Below are 18275 nucleotides of genomic sequence, written 5' to 3'. Positions count from 1 at the left end.
AGCTTATAAAAAACTACAAGTTCACTAGGTCACAAAGAACTTTAATCGCGCGATAAAAAAAATGATGCCGTTAAAATTGATTTGCGTTAACGCCTTAATAACGCGATATTTTCGACAGCACTAGTTTATTGTTTTTTGTTTTTTTAAAGTTGCAATACTTAAGATTTCAGCCCTGACTTCAGTTTAATTTAATGTCATAGCAAACACTCCTTGAGCAGCTGCTTTGTCAGAAGATGTATTTCCTGTGGCTCTTTCACATTTGTAATGTAAAGCAGCCACAGTTAGTACAGATGGTATATTTACATTAGCAGTAACAGCTTTGATATGATGTATGAGGCCAATTCATGCTTGTTGCATCCCTGTGGCTGCAAGGGTCAGTGTGGGTACTGCAGACAAATTTAGTCATGTCTGAGCAGGTCCTCACATGGACTGTATGCGCTGTGAGCATCAACAGCTGTGAGCGCCAACAGCCCATTTAATTCAGTCGAATTTGACAAAGATGCTCTTCTTGCCATGGGTTGCCCATCTTGTTTTATGTGCACGTGTGGAATGCAGCCTCAGCCGTCCCCATTTGTGTTCATTTAGTGCACATGTGTCAGTATGGAGAAAGCTTTAAAGAGTGCACAGTGAACAGCGAGGCTCATATCAGTGAGTTAACATTACAAAGAGTAATGCAGGATTACATGCCACATAATGTGAATCCCTTGATCTTAGGAAAGCAGTTTGAATCCAGCATGGGAATGGAGGACCACCACTACCACTACAGCCACTACCAATAAAAACTGCTATTTAGAGCGATATTTACTGAATGAATGATTGACTGAATGGGCCAGCCATAAATAGTATCAAACATGGGGGTTAAGTTCATGAAAATCTTCAAGATTATATCTTTAAATCAAAAGGACTTACAAAAGTACCCAAAATCAGTGGAAGCACAGCTCGATAAGCTCAGTCTTCATTGTTTTTCCTCATATTTTTGTCTGTTCAACCTCCAGTGTCAGCATCGGTTTCTGCCTGCTGGCTAATGGGAAGCACCTCCCCGCTCATCTAGGTGAGGCATGCGCGCGCGCGCGCACACACACACACACACACACACACACACACACACACACACACACACAGATGGTCTCTATTACCTTGCTTTCTTTGTGTAGCCACAAGTATGCTGGACCTCACTGTGGTCAATTTGGCAGTTAAGATCAAGATAAAAGAACAATCATTTAAATACAGGGTAACTTGGTGGGCTCCAGCAGTTTAGAGAAGTGTGTGTGTGTTTATTATAATTGCGTGGGTGTGTATTGTCTGTTCTCTCTGCATAGTTTATGTCATGTGAGCCACAGCAATACCCCTCAGTGACTCACAAAAATAGAGCAAAATGGCCCTTAAAGACACTTTACCATAATAATGTTTACCACTGTATGCGTGTGTGTGTGTGTGTGTGTGTGTGTGTGTGTGTGTGTGTGTGTGTGTAGTGAGGCATGCATGTAATATGTCTGTGCAAATACGTTTGTGTGCCTATGCATACATTAACATGCATTTTTGTGTTTAATACAGGCGCATACTGAATGTACAGACTATGCATATTCAGTGTTTCTTGCTTCGTGTGTGTGAGTATTTATATGTATATATTTTAAAAGGCTTTGTGGTGGAGGTTCAGTTGGACAGTGTGAAGCAGAACCAGAAGGAGTCCATCAGGAGGACTCTGTTCCTGGACAGCCAGCAGCCCTTTTTGGTGAAGACCTTCAGCCTCGCCAACGGAGAACGCTCGTGCCATGACACCAAGCTGTATCTACGGGTCAGTCACACTGGTTGTTTTTCCACCTTAAGGTCAGCAGGTTGGATGTACATTTTTGAAATGCGTCAAATAATAAATAACTATTTACACATACTTCTTTGAGGTAAATTGACAAGAATGAACCTTAAATACCTCCAGTAGCTCTGTGAGGCTGTACTCAGGCATGGTGGTGCTTTTACCTAAATGCTAATGCTAGCAAGCTAACATGCTGATGGTTCTCAGGTATGTTCACCATCTTAGTTAAGTGTGTTAGCAATACTGTTGATAACAGGGCTCCTGGTACCCTGTGGATTTTTTGACCACTTGTAGTACTATGGAGTAATGTTTGGGTCCCCATTTATTTGTTTGTATCTTGTGCGTGGTCATAAGCACACACATGCACATTGACAACCTTTTTACATAATGCACCAAGAAACATAGAAACCCATCAGAAAAAACAGGGACAAGAACACTGCACATAGTATCTGTGTGGACTGTTTGAAGGCATGTGTTTGCATGGACTCCATCATACAGCTCCTTCCAGATGACCACCTGTGTAGTAACATTGCACATGAGCAGTCTGATAGATAAACAGATTTTTCCTTTAATGTCAGTCATTTTGTGTCGTCTCATGATGATGAAAACAAAGAAAGGGGCTATGCACTGAATATTTCTTAAGCCAGTCATCTCAAGTCTATGCCTTTATATTTTAACAAATTTTCCGGTTCTTAATCCTGCCCCTCAGGAGCCGGTGCCCTGCTGGTTTGCATTTGAGCCATCTAATCAGAGACTATTTTGCACCTGTGACACCAGGTGAATGTTATTAGCTTGTTGGTAGGACAGAGGTTAACGTCATTTCCTTATAGACAGGGTTTGAAGTTGCTGTTTGAAGTGCTATTTGAGGTGAATGAGGTGAAACTACCACAGTATCAATCTTCTCATCACTTAGTGGTGACCTGATCAAAGTGAAGGCCTGCCAAAAACACATAAAGTCAAATGTGTAGATGTTCCCTCTAAGGACATAATGATCAGAGCACTTTGCTCTTTGACAGGATAAGGTATGGTTTGAGCAGAAACTGCCAACCATGCACTCACCTGTCAGTCAACACATGTGTTTGTATGCGATTTCTTCCTTTAGCTCTTTCTTTAAAGGGGCCACATCATTGTGGCTGGTCGAACAGAATTCATGTCATGTCTCAGAGAAATTTAAAGCAGACTAAATCATTTAGGCTGCATGTAGGTTGCTGTAACATCTGCTTTTGATTTTGTGACTTTCTTCCTCTACATTTACTTGGAACATGGTTTCACAGTAATCTGCACTAAAAGGCTGGAAATGACTACCCTGATGACAAATTTTTAATTACCTTTTGCTGAAGTGTCAGTTTGTTTCAGCAAAAACTAGCAAAACAGCGCATAAATACACCAGACAAAGGTTTCTCAGTCCATGGAGACAGCAGACAACATGTGGATTTGTGCCATTCACATTAGTTCCTCACATAGTTGCATCTCTCTCTCTCTCTTTCTCTGTTGCAGGCTGAAGAGGAGTTTCGGGATAAACTCTCTCCCATTTACATCAGCCTCAACTTCAGTCTAGATCCTCATGCCCCAGTGGACCAGCATGGCCTCAGACCAGTCCTGAATTATCAGACAGTTCAGCATATAGAGCAGAAGGTGTGTATATTAACTCATACTACAAAATCACTCATAAAACCAGAGACAAATAAAGGGTCTCACAGCACTGCACTGTAGATTGGTGGGTTCCAAACTTTTTTTTTTTCAAACCAGGCACCCTTTCATAGAGACTGTTTTTCATTATTATTTTTTTTTACAGTTTTGTTAAATTTTGCACATGGTGGCCACCATTTATTTAGCCGGTAGTGTAATCATCAGAAGTATATTGTGTGATTTGTGTACTCAGCTTGCTTCAGTATTGGCAATACGGACCATAATGTGAACTTATTTACACCTTATCAGCATGTATACAGTGACAAATATTCCATCACGTGAGCTAACTGGTCTTCATTTTACCTGCTGTGAACCTGAGAAACAGTACGTTGTATTACTATGAAAATTGGCAAATGTGAGACATTATGTCACTAACCTTAACTGTGGTATAACTGCTTATTTAAAAGGATTTTCCCTGAAAATCCAACCTGGAAATCCATGACGCACTACTCTATTTCAGTTCTTCTTGGAAGTTCTGCTTCCAAAGCTACAAAGAATATCTCTGTGTAGTGTAGTAAACTGTATCTATATATAACATTACCACACTGAACAAGCCCGCACCACTTAAATGGCCACAAGCCTTGCATTTTATGAATTAAACAGATACCAATGAAAGGAGCAGAACAGATGGTGTGATGAACATTTTCACAAAACTTGATCAAATTATCTAAAATCATGTACAAATAGCTGTTACAGAGTGGCTCTCTGAACTATACGAGTTGAACTTCACCCTGCATACCACAGCACATCTTCCACACTTCACGTTTTGCATGCAGGGGATTTATTTGACCGTCAAAGATGGATGTTACAGGCCACCATTTTGAAACTGAAATCAAATGTAAGGCCCCTCTATATGGTTAGAGAGTGAGGGTCTGCCCTGATAGAGCAAGAGCTGATTGCTGCACTCTGGTCTCCATTGGTAGTGTTTTTAGTTTCCTATATGAAGTGATGGAAGGTTTGTGGAAGACTAGCGAGTCATGGCTCTGCAAAAACACAGAGAGATGGCTGACAGCTCTGTTTGGGTGGGGCGGCACTCAGCTCTCACACATCTGGTTGTGGTTTGTTTATGTATGTTGCCAGTGGTCTCGTCCACCAGGGCAGAGCCACAGCCTGAAAACGTGCACATGTTTCTGTGAGTGATATAAGGTGAAGGGAGTGGGTGATGTGGATGTGTGAGTGTGTACATCATGTACTTGTAACTGGATGTTTTTAACAGAATACACCAACTTTTTTTGGCATAAAGGCCTTGAAGGCAACACTGTGAGTTTCATCTGTTGTTCTAGCTTCTCATTATGTGAAAGGAATCAATTAGCTTTTCATCCATTGATCAGTTGGCTAGAAGGATGAGATCATCACTGAGAAATACCAGCCATGTTTCCACTGGACTCTCCGGTGGACTAACCCTTCTGTTTACACTGTGTGGAGTGACACAGGGCTCCATGCTGACAGTTTAGCATACACTATGTTGAGTGAAAGTATAGTTGTGGACATCCTTGCTGCTGTGTCTCTCCAGTCGTATGCATTTGAGTGACTAACCCACCGCAGTGCAATGCTACATCACTGCTGGGTGTGGTCACGGTGCAACAGGCCACAGTTCTAACCACACATTTAGCTAAAATTATACTGTGTAAAGATTTTCTTGATGTCAAACCCTATTATACACACAATTTCTCAATAATAATCATATAATGTTATGAATAATTAGATTGGGATTTTAAGAAATACCAGGATCTCTATTCCTTGCACTTCACTCAAGCAGAGGTTTGACAAGAAAACGTAATGTCCATGTACATGATGAAAAAGACAATTAATGCTTGTACACGTCATGTGATGCAGAACACAATAATTCACTGCCAGTTTTATTTAAACAATATAAAGTGCTGAATCCTCTCAGTCCACAGTTGCTCTTTTGTTCCATTTCTGAGGGCCTAGTGCCCCTAGTGGTTGATGCATGCAGTACTACCAATTTGGCACCTAGCAATAAATGCAGTGACTTTGGACAGACCCTATGTTTCCAAGTGAAAAGGCGCCCATGTGGCTGTGTTCAGTGAGTGCGAGGCATGGTTGTATACTGGACCTAAAGATGGCATCCTTTCACTCGAATGAAAATTGCTTACCAGTCACATTAGTCAAAAAAGATCTGTAGCTTCCAGATTTACTTCCATGTTGTGTGGCCCACTATACGTGCTTGTTAGTGTTTCAGCCACACCGAAACATGAATGAGCTCTGAATCTGCCAAGTGACCAATCACCCATTAATCCCCATTGTATTTTTCAGGGAAAACAAACAAACAAACAAGCAAACCTAAAATAGCGATATATATCACTAATGAAACTAGTTTAGTTTGACTACATTTTTCAAACTTTCTTTTTTTAAATCTTTCATATAAAATGTCTAAAATACAAGATGTAACAGTATAAACTACAAGGGATTATTTAATCTGCATTGCAGGAGAAGGTAGTGAGGTAGTCCAGTGCTCAGTAGACACATGATTTCACACAGTGCACTACAGGAACTTTATTAATTTCATGTTGCTTCTCTTTAGAAATGTACAGCAGATACCGTTTAACAAAAACATTTCCAAATGGATATCATTAATAATAACTATTACAATAATTCTTAATTGTATTGTATTATTTATTAAGCTTATTGCGCCCCACAGTCACTAAGCATAGTCTTAGCATGCAGTGCCATAGTGCTCTACCAGGTATGATTCCTGTGTTCTGTTATCGGTCCACCTCTTGAAGTTGACCAACACACCAACAGTGTGCTCTGCTCCTTTAAGAGCTGGAGGGAAACATAGGTCAAATGGATCAAACATATGGAAAGATGCAGAGATGAAAGCAAAAAAGAGATGAAAGTGGTTGGAAGAGAGGGAAGATAAGTTGGGACTCATCACTTGATCTCAGTAAGTCTATTACAGAGTGTGTGTGCTCCTGTCTGTTTGGTGTTAAATGACAGATAGCCTCTTGAGTCTGGAGTAAATGTAAAACCAGGGACTTGAATGAGGAATCTCCACTGAGACACTGTTAACTATTCCCAGGCTGAGTCTTTGCTCTCTGTAGCCCTCCGAAGCATTCTTTTGGAATCTAATATTTCCCATATGTTGGAGAGAAGAGAGTATGGCAACAATGACATTATCGAGCTCAATGGAAGAAATGGTGGAGACAGAAAAGGAGAAGAGAGAATAACGCAAAAAGCTCCAGAGACCCACTGGAAAAGACAATACCGTCAAATCAAATCACATTTATCTTTTACTGTGGTTTTCACCGAGTCATCTGTCACGTAAGACTAATGACTAGATTAAGCTCTTTTCTCTTTTAAATGTGAGGTTTTCGCTCCTTTTGATCGAGCTTTTCCACAAAAATGTCATACTTATTTCGATGGAATTTGTCATCCTTTCATTCTCCTAAACGTCCACCATGTTTTCTCTATTCTTTCTTTTCTTCTTTTCCCACATGTAAAACACATATTCCTTTCATCCTGCAAACATGAAAGGATACTGCTTTCACACAGCTTCTCGGTATCTGGTTGTTGCAAATACTGTTACAATTTTGTGCATATATGGAGGATATGTACAGTCTATATCCTCTCTTATCCTCTCATTAAATCATGAGTCCAGTGTGCTGGCTTCTGTAAACATCCACTTCCTCGAGAGCTCTCCTCTCTCCATACCTTTGGGCTCTGTTCCCTGGATACCTCTCTCTCTTTCACCCATCATAACCATCCCTTACTCCTCCCCCTTCCTCCATTTATCTCTACCCTTCTGTCTTTCTCAGGCCCAGATTCAACTTGATTGCGGAGAGGACAACATCTGTGTCCCTGACCTCAAACTGGCTGTTTATGGGTGAGAGCAAAGCACCTTTCTATTGCTTTACCTGATTCAACAAACAAAACTTAAACCCTCCAGTCATGCAAAGCTAATCTGCCACAGTTTGCGCATCTGTGACAGATAACACACAATAGAGATTTTAACCTATACCAAGGAAAATTCTTATGTTTGCCATGCCAAACAAGTGGGTCTGGCGGGTCTTTCCTCTGCTGAATTTGAAGTGATGCATTTTATGTTTCTCGTTAGTGTGGAATGAATGCAAGAAGAACTGCAGTGTTAGCATAAGCAGTCCTGGATGAACAGACAAAGTAAACAAAACCACTTACAGGAACCACACACACACACACACACACACACACACACACACACACACACACACACACACACACACACACACACACACACACACACACACACACACACACACACAAAAAAAAAAAGCCACAGCACAGGCTCACAGTTTAAAGCAGTTGTAGTTTAGTTTTCTGGCCACTTGAGGGAATCAGAACAAGCTGTGAACACAACATTAGCATAAAGCTGATGTGGCTGTCAGCAAACAGTTGGCCAAACCTTCAGCAGACACAGAGCAGCATCAGCATTCATTAGGAGTTTCTCTTTCTGCTCTGTTTTGGTCTCCACCAGCCAGTACAGTTAGTGAGAGAGGAAACATGGGGACAGAGAAAGGTATGACATACCACAGCCAGTGTCCCTGACCAGTATCAAACCGTGGACTTTGCGGTCATGTGGTACGAGCATGAAGTGTCAGACTTCCAGATCACCCCAGTTATCCATGATTTTAAAGGTCTCATAAGTAAATGATATTTCACGATGCACACAATGAAAAAAATGGCAATTAGTTCTTCACATTGCGGCGTCTGCTCCTCATAGTCCTTTATTTTCAGTGTTGGTTTAGTGTTTTATCACACATATCTTGGCCAGTTAACAGACTGCATGTAAATCTTCAAAGGTTGTTTTGTAGTCCGTTAATGGCACTCTGTGAAGCTTTTGACCACTAGAAGTGCTGTGGAGCATTGTTTTTATTAGTGGTTCCTAGTTAATGTATCACATGCACACGCATTAGGAAGTACATGCATGCACATTAGCACATGAGAAACTCAATAAACATTTCTGTGGAGGGTTTCATGTATTCCACTGATCATTATGGCTTGCACGATAAATTACTGCAGACAAAAAAAATCAGCTTTCCAAGTCTTTTATGTTCAAGTAAATGCATTCAAAGATAATTTTTAGGCCTCGAGGACACACATTATGTCTTAAAACTGAATGTAAAGGTTCCTGTCTTCCAGAGAGTACATTTAAACCTGGGGTTAGTTTCTCCAGTGAGTCAACTAGTGATAATCAGTGGTACATAAATATTGTTGCCATGGTTAGCTGAAGAGTTTACTTTATCGGCAGGGAGGGACCGTGAGTTTGGTCAAAGATAATCAAAGAGAGGAAGCTTGGGAATAATATTCAAAGTAATAAACATGATTCTGGGAAACAGATCAACACAAATGATAAGACTCTGTTAACAACTCTTAACACTGTCCACTGTAGGCATTGTCGAGTACAGATATGAAGGAAAGATTTCTGACCCTTGGCACACTTATTATCGTTAATTAATCATGTAGCCTTGTCTGTGAATGGACATCAGCCAAAGATTTGGCAACGTCTCAGTCCATTCACAAAGTGAACACATGCTCAGACTCGCTCCTCCCAGTCAGCTCTGTTATGAGGAGTGTTTTGCATTACATGGACATGTGATTTCTCTTAGCTGCAGAAATACAATCAGTGCAAAAAAAGTCTCCCACGAAAACTCACAGATCTGCATTTGTAGTTGCATCGGGACCAAACTGGAATGATTCAGCACTTTCACTGAACAGAATTTCCCTTCACCAACATACCATGAGACACAGCACTTTTCTCTTACTAGCCAAGAATTTGCTAAGAGTGGGATGTTTAACATTCACAACCAAAGGTCTGTCACTGGTGTTTGAGTTGTAACCTCTGGCTTCAATTATGATTTTATTAGCTTCATGATCCACAGTTACATTTTCCCAACACATGAAACTCAGTGTAGTTAACATCTCAACAGCACGCTGCAGACTTTTGCCTCAGCATCTGCTTGGTGTTGGTGTTAAGGTATCAGTGTTGCTTCCTCTGCTTTCACTAAACTTGCCTGGGCCTAATTAAATTCATCTGGTGGCTGTCTTACCTAGCGAGGGGTCACTGCGTCCAGAGCCTCTGAAGACGGGGGGGAGGGGAGGAGGAGGAAATGGGGAATGAAAGAAGAACCCTGATTCTGACTTTCAACCAGACTCCTTTCTCCTCTCTCTGCTCAATAGAAACATGAATTTACTGCCACAAAGTGTAGCAGTTGGGGGAGGGCTGGAGTCGGAGGGTGTCGAGAGGATTTATCACTACACCACTGAAAGCGTGTTTGCACACAGGGGTGTCACTGTGAACATGCGGAATAAGGTGGGGGTCGGTTTCCTGAGACAAATCACAGTGATCAGATTTGGGTCATTTCCCAGGTCAGTCACAGACAGATATGCAGGAGAAAATGGCCTTTGGGGACTTTCTAAAACAGAGATGTATTGTCTGGAAAGACTTCACGTCCCTGCTTTTCATTATGTTTTACTTGCTTCTTGGGCATGTTGGTCAAGTTTCAAATGAAGACAGCAGCAGAGGTAGCACAAAGTAAACCGTGCCAGAGAATGGAGTCTGAAAGTGGAAGCTGCTGTTTTCAGTCAGTAGATAAAAAGGCTTTTCAAGACCGACAAAAAATAAAGGTCGGGTAATAGATACTCATGGGAAATACCTCTTTTAAAAAAAGAGCATACAGCCATGCCAGTGGCACCGAGGCACGGCTTTGAGCTAAATTCTAACATCAGCATGCTAATATGCTTACTATGCGAACATACTGAGGTTTACTGGGTATATTTATGATGTTCACCTTCTTAGTTTAGCGTATTAGAAGACTAACTTTTTGACTTTGGAGACTCCTAGTGGACAACACAACGAACAGCATAAACATTCAAGCACACACTCAAACAAATATGGAAAAGGGACTCTGAGAAACATCGACCAAACCCCCACCGCTGCACCTCCAGGATTCCCTCTTCTTCAGAAACCAAACCCAGCTGTCAGAATTATTTGTAGGATGTTACAGTCGCATGGAGAATACATACATAAGGGCTTTAAGATAGGATTACAGTAAAATTGTGCAAGCTGATTTATGACTCCTGGTTGTTGCTGTGACGAAGGAGGTTACTATCTTTTGCCATTAAAAATGTTTCTGAAGTTCTTTGCTCAAAGGGATGTGAAGTAAGTTAAAGGGCACAAAATGGTCATTATGTACATTAGAGGTGTTGATAAAGTTCCTCAAGCATTAACTTTTTAATTCTGCTTTTAAAACTCACTTTCCCACTTGCTGTGTTTGGTGCAAACTGTCCACGTCCATCTGAACGCCTTCCCCACATTTTTCAGTAGCTTTAAAGCTGCACTCATCAATCAGTTTATATCAGCCATGGATCATGTGTAACAGGAAAGGGGTGTCTTGCAGTGATGAACCCACAGACACTTAACAATCACCAGTAAGATAATTATCACCCTGCTCTGCAGTTTCCTTGTAGCATTTTGTCATCTTCCAGCTCATTGTTTTGTTTTTATGGTCTTCGATTTCGCTCTTTGGGCTCAGTCTCACTGGTCTCAACCTGTAGAGAACGGATCAGTTCTGACTGACTGTAAAATATTCAGAAGTGTCGTGATGGTGTTGTGGTTCTCCTCCCAGCGACCGAGCAGAGGTTTACCTGGGCGATGAAAACTCCTTGAGCCTGACCTTCAACGCCAGGAACGAGGGAGAGGGAGGGGCGTACGAGGCTGAGCTCTATGTGGTGCTCCCCCCAGAGGCCGACTACAGCGGGATAGCACGCAGCAATCTGGTGAGCAGACAGCTGTCACTGTTACTTTACCTGAAACTACAGATAAATATTATTTTTTCTTTATTGCTGGATTATTGTTATTTTCCAATTGAAGTAAATATCAAAGCAAATGTCTGGCTTTCATAACAATCTGCAGCATGTTTGCTTATTTTTTTATTTTTGTTTGATTTTTCAACAAAGCAGCACTTGAATGCAGCATGAATGTGCAGCAACTGATGTGGAAAACCCACAGTGTGTATATTCCCACCAACATCAGAGCAGAATAGAAACACAGCATCAAGGGAAAAAAAAAAACAAAACTGGACTGATGGCAGAAAACACATCATAAATCTCGTCATAAAATCTGTATAAAACATATTGGGATGCCTTATTCAAAGAAAGATCTAGTAATTGTATTATCAGAGTGAAGAGTTGAAGTATTTGTGTTTTCGTGTCCTGCAGAGCTTGACTCAGCTGACATGCAGCTACGAGGCAGAAAACCAGACCCGCTATCTCGTGTGTGATCTGGGAAACCCCATGAAGTCCGGTGCCAGCGTAAGAGCCAACAACACCCACATGTTGTCTTTGGACTTTCTTGTCTCAGTACAATTTAGTCAAGTCAAGCTGTTCTTGCGTGGTGTAATTCATACACAAAGTCAAAACGTGTCTACAGGCTCTGTTTATGACTGTTTACTATGTGTTGTGAGAAAATGTTTCTGTTTGGAACTTGACAAGCAAAAGCTGCTTGTCAGCTTTTCGTTACCACCAATAGAATCAATTGCACGTGCATGGTTAAAAGAAAATGAAATACAGGACATCTCTTTCATTTTTATGTGATTCATTGCATGAATTCAATACATTTTCTGTGGGCTATTTCCAGTTATGGGCAGGCCTTCGCTTCACTGTGCCCAGACTGAAGGACACTCACAATACTGTAGAGTTTGAGCTCCAAATACGAAGGTAGGTCTATTTTCAGTGAGTTCTGTACTGTATGGTTCATGTGTGGTGTCTGCAAGTCCTTAAATGTCAGAAAATGCATTGAAGTTAGAAAATGTTAGCAACCTTGACAAGACATTTTACGCTGTTCCATCAGGCGATGAGTGAATGTTGTTTCTGTCTTTCCACTCCAGTAAAAATGCGAATAACTCAGAGAGCGAGGTGGTGCTGTATGAGCTGGAGGTGGCTGCGATGGCTGATGTCATTCTGCAGGGGTGAGGCTACATTGCCAAGTCTTCCACTGCATCATTACATTCTCAACATATCATCATTCTTATCATAGTGGTTCCTGCCAAGATAATGTTCAAACTCTGTGTCTTTCTGATGCAGCGTGTCTCGCCCAGACAAAGTCGTCTTTCCCCCTCCTAACTGGAGTGTTAGGCAGAGCCTGAGGGAAGAGCAGGACGTAGGCCCTGAGCTTCAGCAGGTCTATGAAGTACGCCAAGATTTCCTACAAACCCTCCTTGCATGATGTGAAATTTTATGCATTTTTACAATACCTGCTGCTCTCCTGTAGCTGCCTGTTTTCAGTTATGTGTTAAATTAAAGGGTGGTTAGACAAAAATTGTGGTCTAGTGGTTATTTAGGGACTGTATGAAAAATATTATATTGATAAATTCTGTAAAATATATAATTGGTCCAATAATTGAAAGTTATTTAATCATTTTTATTAAGGTAACATTTACATTAAACATATTTTACACAATTCCTTAATATAAATATGCTTTTGAGATATCGAGGTGGAAGGCAAACACAAATCCATTATACTGTAAGAAAAATAATCAAGTAATCTTTATATAACCTGCATCAGATGTGCATTGCAGCTGATTTATTTCACCTCCTCAGGCCCTTTGTGCTCAGCAGCTAAGTTCAAACTGTCTCTCTGTCCAGTTGGTGAATAATGGTCCCAGTGTGGTCAGCCAGTCGACGATAGAGGTGAGATGTCCTCTCAGGGCTCACGGCCATGAGCTGCTCTACCCTGTGGAGGTGATCACAGAGGGGCCGCTCAGCTGCTCCTCCAAACACACCTTCAATGCACTGAAACTAAAGGTGAGGAGACACACGCACACACACACACACACAAACAGCGTGGTTGACATGGAGAGGCCATTAGCCTGTGTCTATTCCTGGCCTCATTTGATTGTGTTTGTTAATGACAGCTCCAGCCTCCAGCAGCAGCGGGTCCCACGTCACTGAAATCCAACACTGAGCATCAAATCCGGAGGAGGGACCTGTACAGAGACCTTCTGGCTGAACAAGGAAACCTGGTGAGACAACACGCAAAGAAAAGGAAATCCAGTTGTAATAAGTGAAAGAGAAAATGTATTCCACCAAGCAGTTGTAACATTGGTCCTTGTGTACAGTATCCATGGACACAACCCATTTACAGATGCACATACATATACATGATACATTTCTATTGTCTACAGTAAATGAGTGCTCCACTGATTTAGCATTGCACTCTCATAACATTGTGACATAATCGCAGGGGCAGTGGAAAAAAGATGGAGCAGAACTGATGGAGATATCTGTTTACTCTAAGCATTCGTCTTTCTTATCAAAACCTGACTCAACATCACTTTAGACATTTATCAGACATCACACGACTCCATCTGTCAACACAACAGGCTTCATGCAACATTTTCACAGATTCAGTATTACTCCTCAACACTGAGAAACAGACATTGACGTGTAAAATTGGTGGAATTCCCCTTCAGTTCCATAAACCTAACCACCCACTGAACCACAGTTGTACTTGCCTAAACTTTAGTGTATCTGAAAGTAGTATCCAGTGTTGTGCATGTTCACACTTCGCTAGAGTCCAGCTCAAAGTTCACTTCACACAGACTAAAATATATTACTTCACATTCATTTCTTTCTTTCTTTCTTTCTTTCTTTCTTTCTTTCTTTCTTTCTTTCTTTCTTTCTTTCTTTCTTTCTTTCTTTCTTTCCCCATGAGCTGCAACAGCTGCAGATCCCCAACAGTGTGGTCTAGTACAAGTCTGTATACTTGTTATTGGTGGTGACTTTTCAGAGATATTGTGTTCTCACAGGACGGAGACGTTACAAACATATGATGATTTTACTTGCAGTGGAGTATTGTCACAGTTTGATATGAGTATTTAAGCGAAGGATGTGAATGATTGCTCCACCACTGTTACTTATTGGAAAACAAAGGTAACCGGTTCTTTACAAAATGCTGAGTTTGACTTGGGTGGAGAAACTTTGTGGCTGTTGGCCAGGGATGCTGGAAGTCAGCCATAGCTGTGGTTGCTGATAGAAGGTCATTCTGTGTAATGACATCAGACTACATGCTGTGTGATATTCATGTTTTTTGAGAACGATTTCCACCATAGCAAACAGCAAACTTGAACACACTTTATATCAAAGCAGCCAAAGCAGCTACACAGTCAGCAGCACAGAACTACATGGGAACTGCGAGGAGATGAAGCGGATACGTTCCTTTGTTAATTGTGATCATTGCAGATATTTCGAATTACTGCTTCAACTCGATTCGTTGTTTCAAATTGGCTGTTGATATGACTGATGTTGGTTTTTCAGACAAGGTGAGCACAATGTGCATAAGAGTGTGAGTACTGATTTGTTCATCAAACTCCTTCAGAGTCATAGCTGTCTGAATTGCCAGTTGCAAGCCAAGCTGGCATGCTAGGTGCCGTGAAACAATGTGTGAGTGAGCAGAATTACGTTAATTAGTTGCAAACTACACTTTTAGTTCATCTTTCACCAAAAGCATGAACAGATTCAGTGAAACTGCTCATGTTTCTTGCATGTTCACTGCGGATATCAATTTCATATTTGTGTCTGAAATTGTTGGGTTTAGTCAAGTTTAGCACAAAGACAGAGCGAGGTGAAACTGTTAACCCTAGCTCCGTCGACGGTAAAAACGTGCTTTCTCAAAAAGTCTATTTTTGATGGGTTTACCTCTTCTCTTTTAGCTGCATGAGAACATTTGCTCCTCATCAGGTTTGTGCTGTTACCTTCATGTGTCCCGTAAAGACCCCAGGAGGTGTTTGTTTTTCTCCTTCTCTTTCCTGCTTGACTCAGCATGTGGAGGGAATCATGGTGACGCAAGTCTGTGGAGCTGTTCACTCCACAGCACACCACAACAGAGGCTCTTACATAAAGTCAATGGCTCTTGTGTTGGGTGTTCTTATGGGAGCGTATTTTCATTAGTGTGTGGCTCTTTACTGAAGTGTACTGTGCCTGTCAGTGGGCTTTGGACACTCATGTAGTGCACTCAAACCAAATATACAGTCCAATCAGATTGTAGGAGGAGGTAGCTCTGGCCTCTGAACACGAAAAAGATTTAAATTGTGATGAGATTATTTCTTTCAATGGAGGAAATAGATCTACAGTAATGAGCTCTGGACAACATCTCCTGCTGCTTGCTGTAATTGTTGGTGAGATGAAGTTAATTAGGTTTGTGATTTATGGGGTTGCTTTTGTGTGGCTTGCGTCACTTTCTGTAATGTTTGCCAGCTAATCTCTAATGGCATTCATATGAGCTATCTCCAAATTGAAGAATCTAACCACATGTTGAAGATGTTTCCAAACCTCCATGCTCCACTGTTTGAAAGCTGATGGGTAGAAAATACTTTGAGTTAGTACCAACCTAAAGGGACTGACTCTTGACAGACTCTCAGGTTTAACGCCAGAGCCTATTATGCATAATAAACATTCAAAATGTGTTATCTGGGTTTATTTCTTTGAAACAGTTCCAGTGTTAATAGAGTGCTATTCTAGCCTGGGATACCATTAACAGAAAGTCCTATGAAGAGATCCTGCCCAAACTAGCTAGTGAGTTCTGAAAGATATAGTGCAAAACACCATATGAATTAATGCTTACTGCTGTAACAAAGACAGCCACAGCTCACAAAAATGTAAAAGTGATCACTTCCTGTGTGGCGGAGGTCCCTCTGTGTTTTGAACATCCATTGCAAAAGCTTTTACTGGGTGAAAGTTAAAACGCTGCAGGGTGGCAGCCTCTAGAAATACAGAGTAGCAAACAATAAGATGTTTATGTTGCTTTAAAAAAAGTTGCTGATATTTGTCATAGAGCATAAGTTGTTAGTTTGCCTTTTTATATTGCGATTTCTTTGCTATTTATTGGCTGACACATACACCAATACCAATATATCTGCCGTACACAAACTGCTTGGTCAGTAGCTCTAACATCCGCCACGTGTACTGTCTATCCATTTACTACATCCTTTTTTAAAATGGATACCACACTAGTTTCCCTATATTTACCATACATTTTAATAATGAAGGTGCAGTGTGGACTCGTTTTAAATGGATAGGACTGTATAGTGCTTTCAAACACATACGTAGGCAGTGAATTGTAACATGTATGTGAAGAATTCTGATATTTCTGCAGAGTCCTGCAGAAGAAGCTACACCAAATCACATTTTGGTGTGAGACTTTGTGGCCAATATCTGCCAGACCAATCACTAACGAAACAAAATGGTTCTGAATTAGCGCTGTGCCATGTGTTTGACTGTGGCTCTGTCCCCCCTCAGACCTGCTCTGCAGTGGAGTGCTGGCAGCTGCGGTGTAACGCTGGGCTGCTGGAGAGAGGAGCCAGTGTCATCCTGACTGTTCGCTCCAGACTCTGGGCTGAAACCTTCATTGAGGTGAGAATACAGGGCACACTGACCTGCTCATAACTATTAGTACAGGAGACTCAAATCTAGAGGAAAACACAGGGCAGATGAAAAAAACAACATAAAGTCAGGCAATATGTGCTCTCATACTGCCCTCTGCTGGCTGCCTCTGTTGGGCAGGTCACCAAACAGCAATTACAGCTGTGTGTAATACTGCATGCTAATTCTATACAGTGTATACCACTACAATCGAGAAATGAATGTACCTTCAGGTTCTACTAACAGCAAATGATATAGCATGTCCAAGTCTGTATTAACCTTAAGAAACGCCAAGCAAAATAGTCTCCAACCAACATCTTCCTGGAGCCTTCTCACTACCATCAACTAATTTTTAAATTTGTTTTCCAGCTGTGGGCAGATCCTCACCTTCCTCTGTGCATTGCACTGGGAAGCAACGGTGCCCATCAAATGATGCTAACAATCAAACTCACATTTTCATGCATACTCCTTAGACAGGATGATTAAACATGATACAGTTTAATTAGTTACATATCTTTTGTATGACTAATAAATTCTATTCTATTGTGGTGGGGAAGGTATCAGTGTGAATTTGATCTGATTTGACACTTGTACATTAGTAGTAGTAGCGTTAATAGTTGCAGCAATAGTGGCATTCTGGGTTTCCAGGATTTCAGGACAGTGTCTTAATGTCACAAAGTCTAAATAATACATTATGTGATTTAAAATTCAGGGGAAGCAGTGAATATCTGTAATTTCAGGGGACTTTTTGGCTGTTAAGGGCAACCTTCAACCCTTCAGTCCAGCCTTTATTAAGATATTTGTCTTTCCAATTGTCTTTTGCTTGTCCACAGAGGGCCTATAAGCAGTATGTTTTGGAGTGCTCTGTTCAGTACAAGGTGGACAGGATGCCTTATTCTATTCCTCCCAAATTCAAACCATCGGGATCCAAAAAGGTAACTTTATGAGATTTTTCATTGGATCTTTACAATGTAATGAGCTTGTAAACTTCGGCTTATTATAATGTCAGTGTGAGTGAGAGCTGAAAGCTACGTAAGCTCGTCTGAATGCTGTGGCTTCCTGTTGTTCAGGTGGTGACGGCTGTGATGTGGAACAAGCCGGACAGTCTGTTCTTTGTTCCAGTGTGGATCATCATCCTGGCTATTCTAGCTGGATTGCTATTACTCTCCCTGCTCATATATCTACTATACAAGGTAACAAGCTGACAAATATTGAGGGGACTGTTAACATTTCTTGTTAGAATGGCCACTAAAAGACACAAAAATAGTACAAAACACTCAAAACCCATACAAACAGATCTAAAATGAATACAAGGAGACAGAGAGCGACCACAGACACCAAAACAGCTAGAAAGGGAAGA

At 41.1% G+C, this 18275-nt stretch overlaps 1 protein-coding gene across 1 annotated transcript in view; it reads left to right on the top strand.

Moving 5' to 3' along the window:
- The window catches only part of LOC139328709 (integrin alpha-5-like), a 42559-nt gene that overhangs the window by 22944 nt on the left and 1340 nt on the right, over positions 1-18275 (top strand). Inside the window, exons 16-29 of the mRNA XM_070958664.1 lie at positions 996-1051; positions 1638-1795; positions 3308-3445; positions 7279-7346; positions 11125-11275; positions 11717-11809; positions 12135-12214; positions 12385-12465; positions 12581-12686; positions 13142-13300; positions 13411-13518; positions 16793-16906; positions 17749-17850; positions 17986-18108. Coding sequence (XP_070814765.1) covers positions 996-1051; positions 1638-1795; positions 3308-3445; positions 7279-7346; positions 11125-11275; positions 11717-11809; positions 12135-12214; positions 12385-12465; positions 12581-12686; positions 13142-13300; positions 13411-13518; positions 16793-16906; positions 17749-17850; positions 17986-18108 — 1537 coding nt within the window. The remainder of the gene's footprint in view (positions 1-995; positions 1052-1637; positions 1796-3307; positions 3446-7278; positions 7347-11124; positions 11276-11716; positions 11810-12134; positions 12215-12384; positions 12466-12580; positions 12687-13141; positions 13301-13410; positions 13519-16792; positions 16907-17748; positions 17851-17985; positions 18109-18275) is intronic.

This window comes from Chaetodon trifascialis, chromosome 3 (assembly GCF_039877785.1).
Source record: "Chaetodon trifascialis isolate fChaTrf1 chromosome 3, fChaTrf1.hap1, whole genome shotgun sequence".
Lineage (NCBI taxonomy): Eukaryota > Metazoa > Chordata > Actinopteri > Chaetodontiformes > Chaetodontidae > Chaetodon > Chaetodon trifascialis.
The sequence above is the reverse complement of the archived record's forward strand: the minus strand, read 5'-3'. Positions and strand labels throughout refer to the sequence as shown.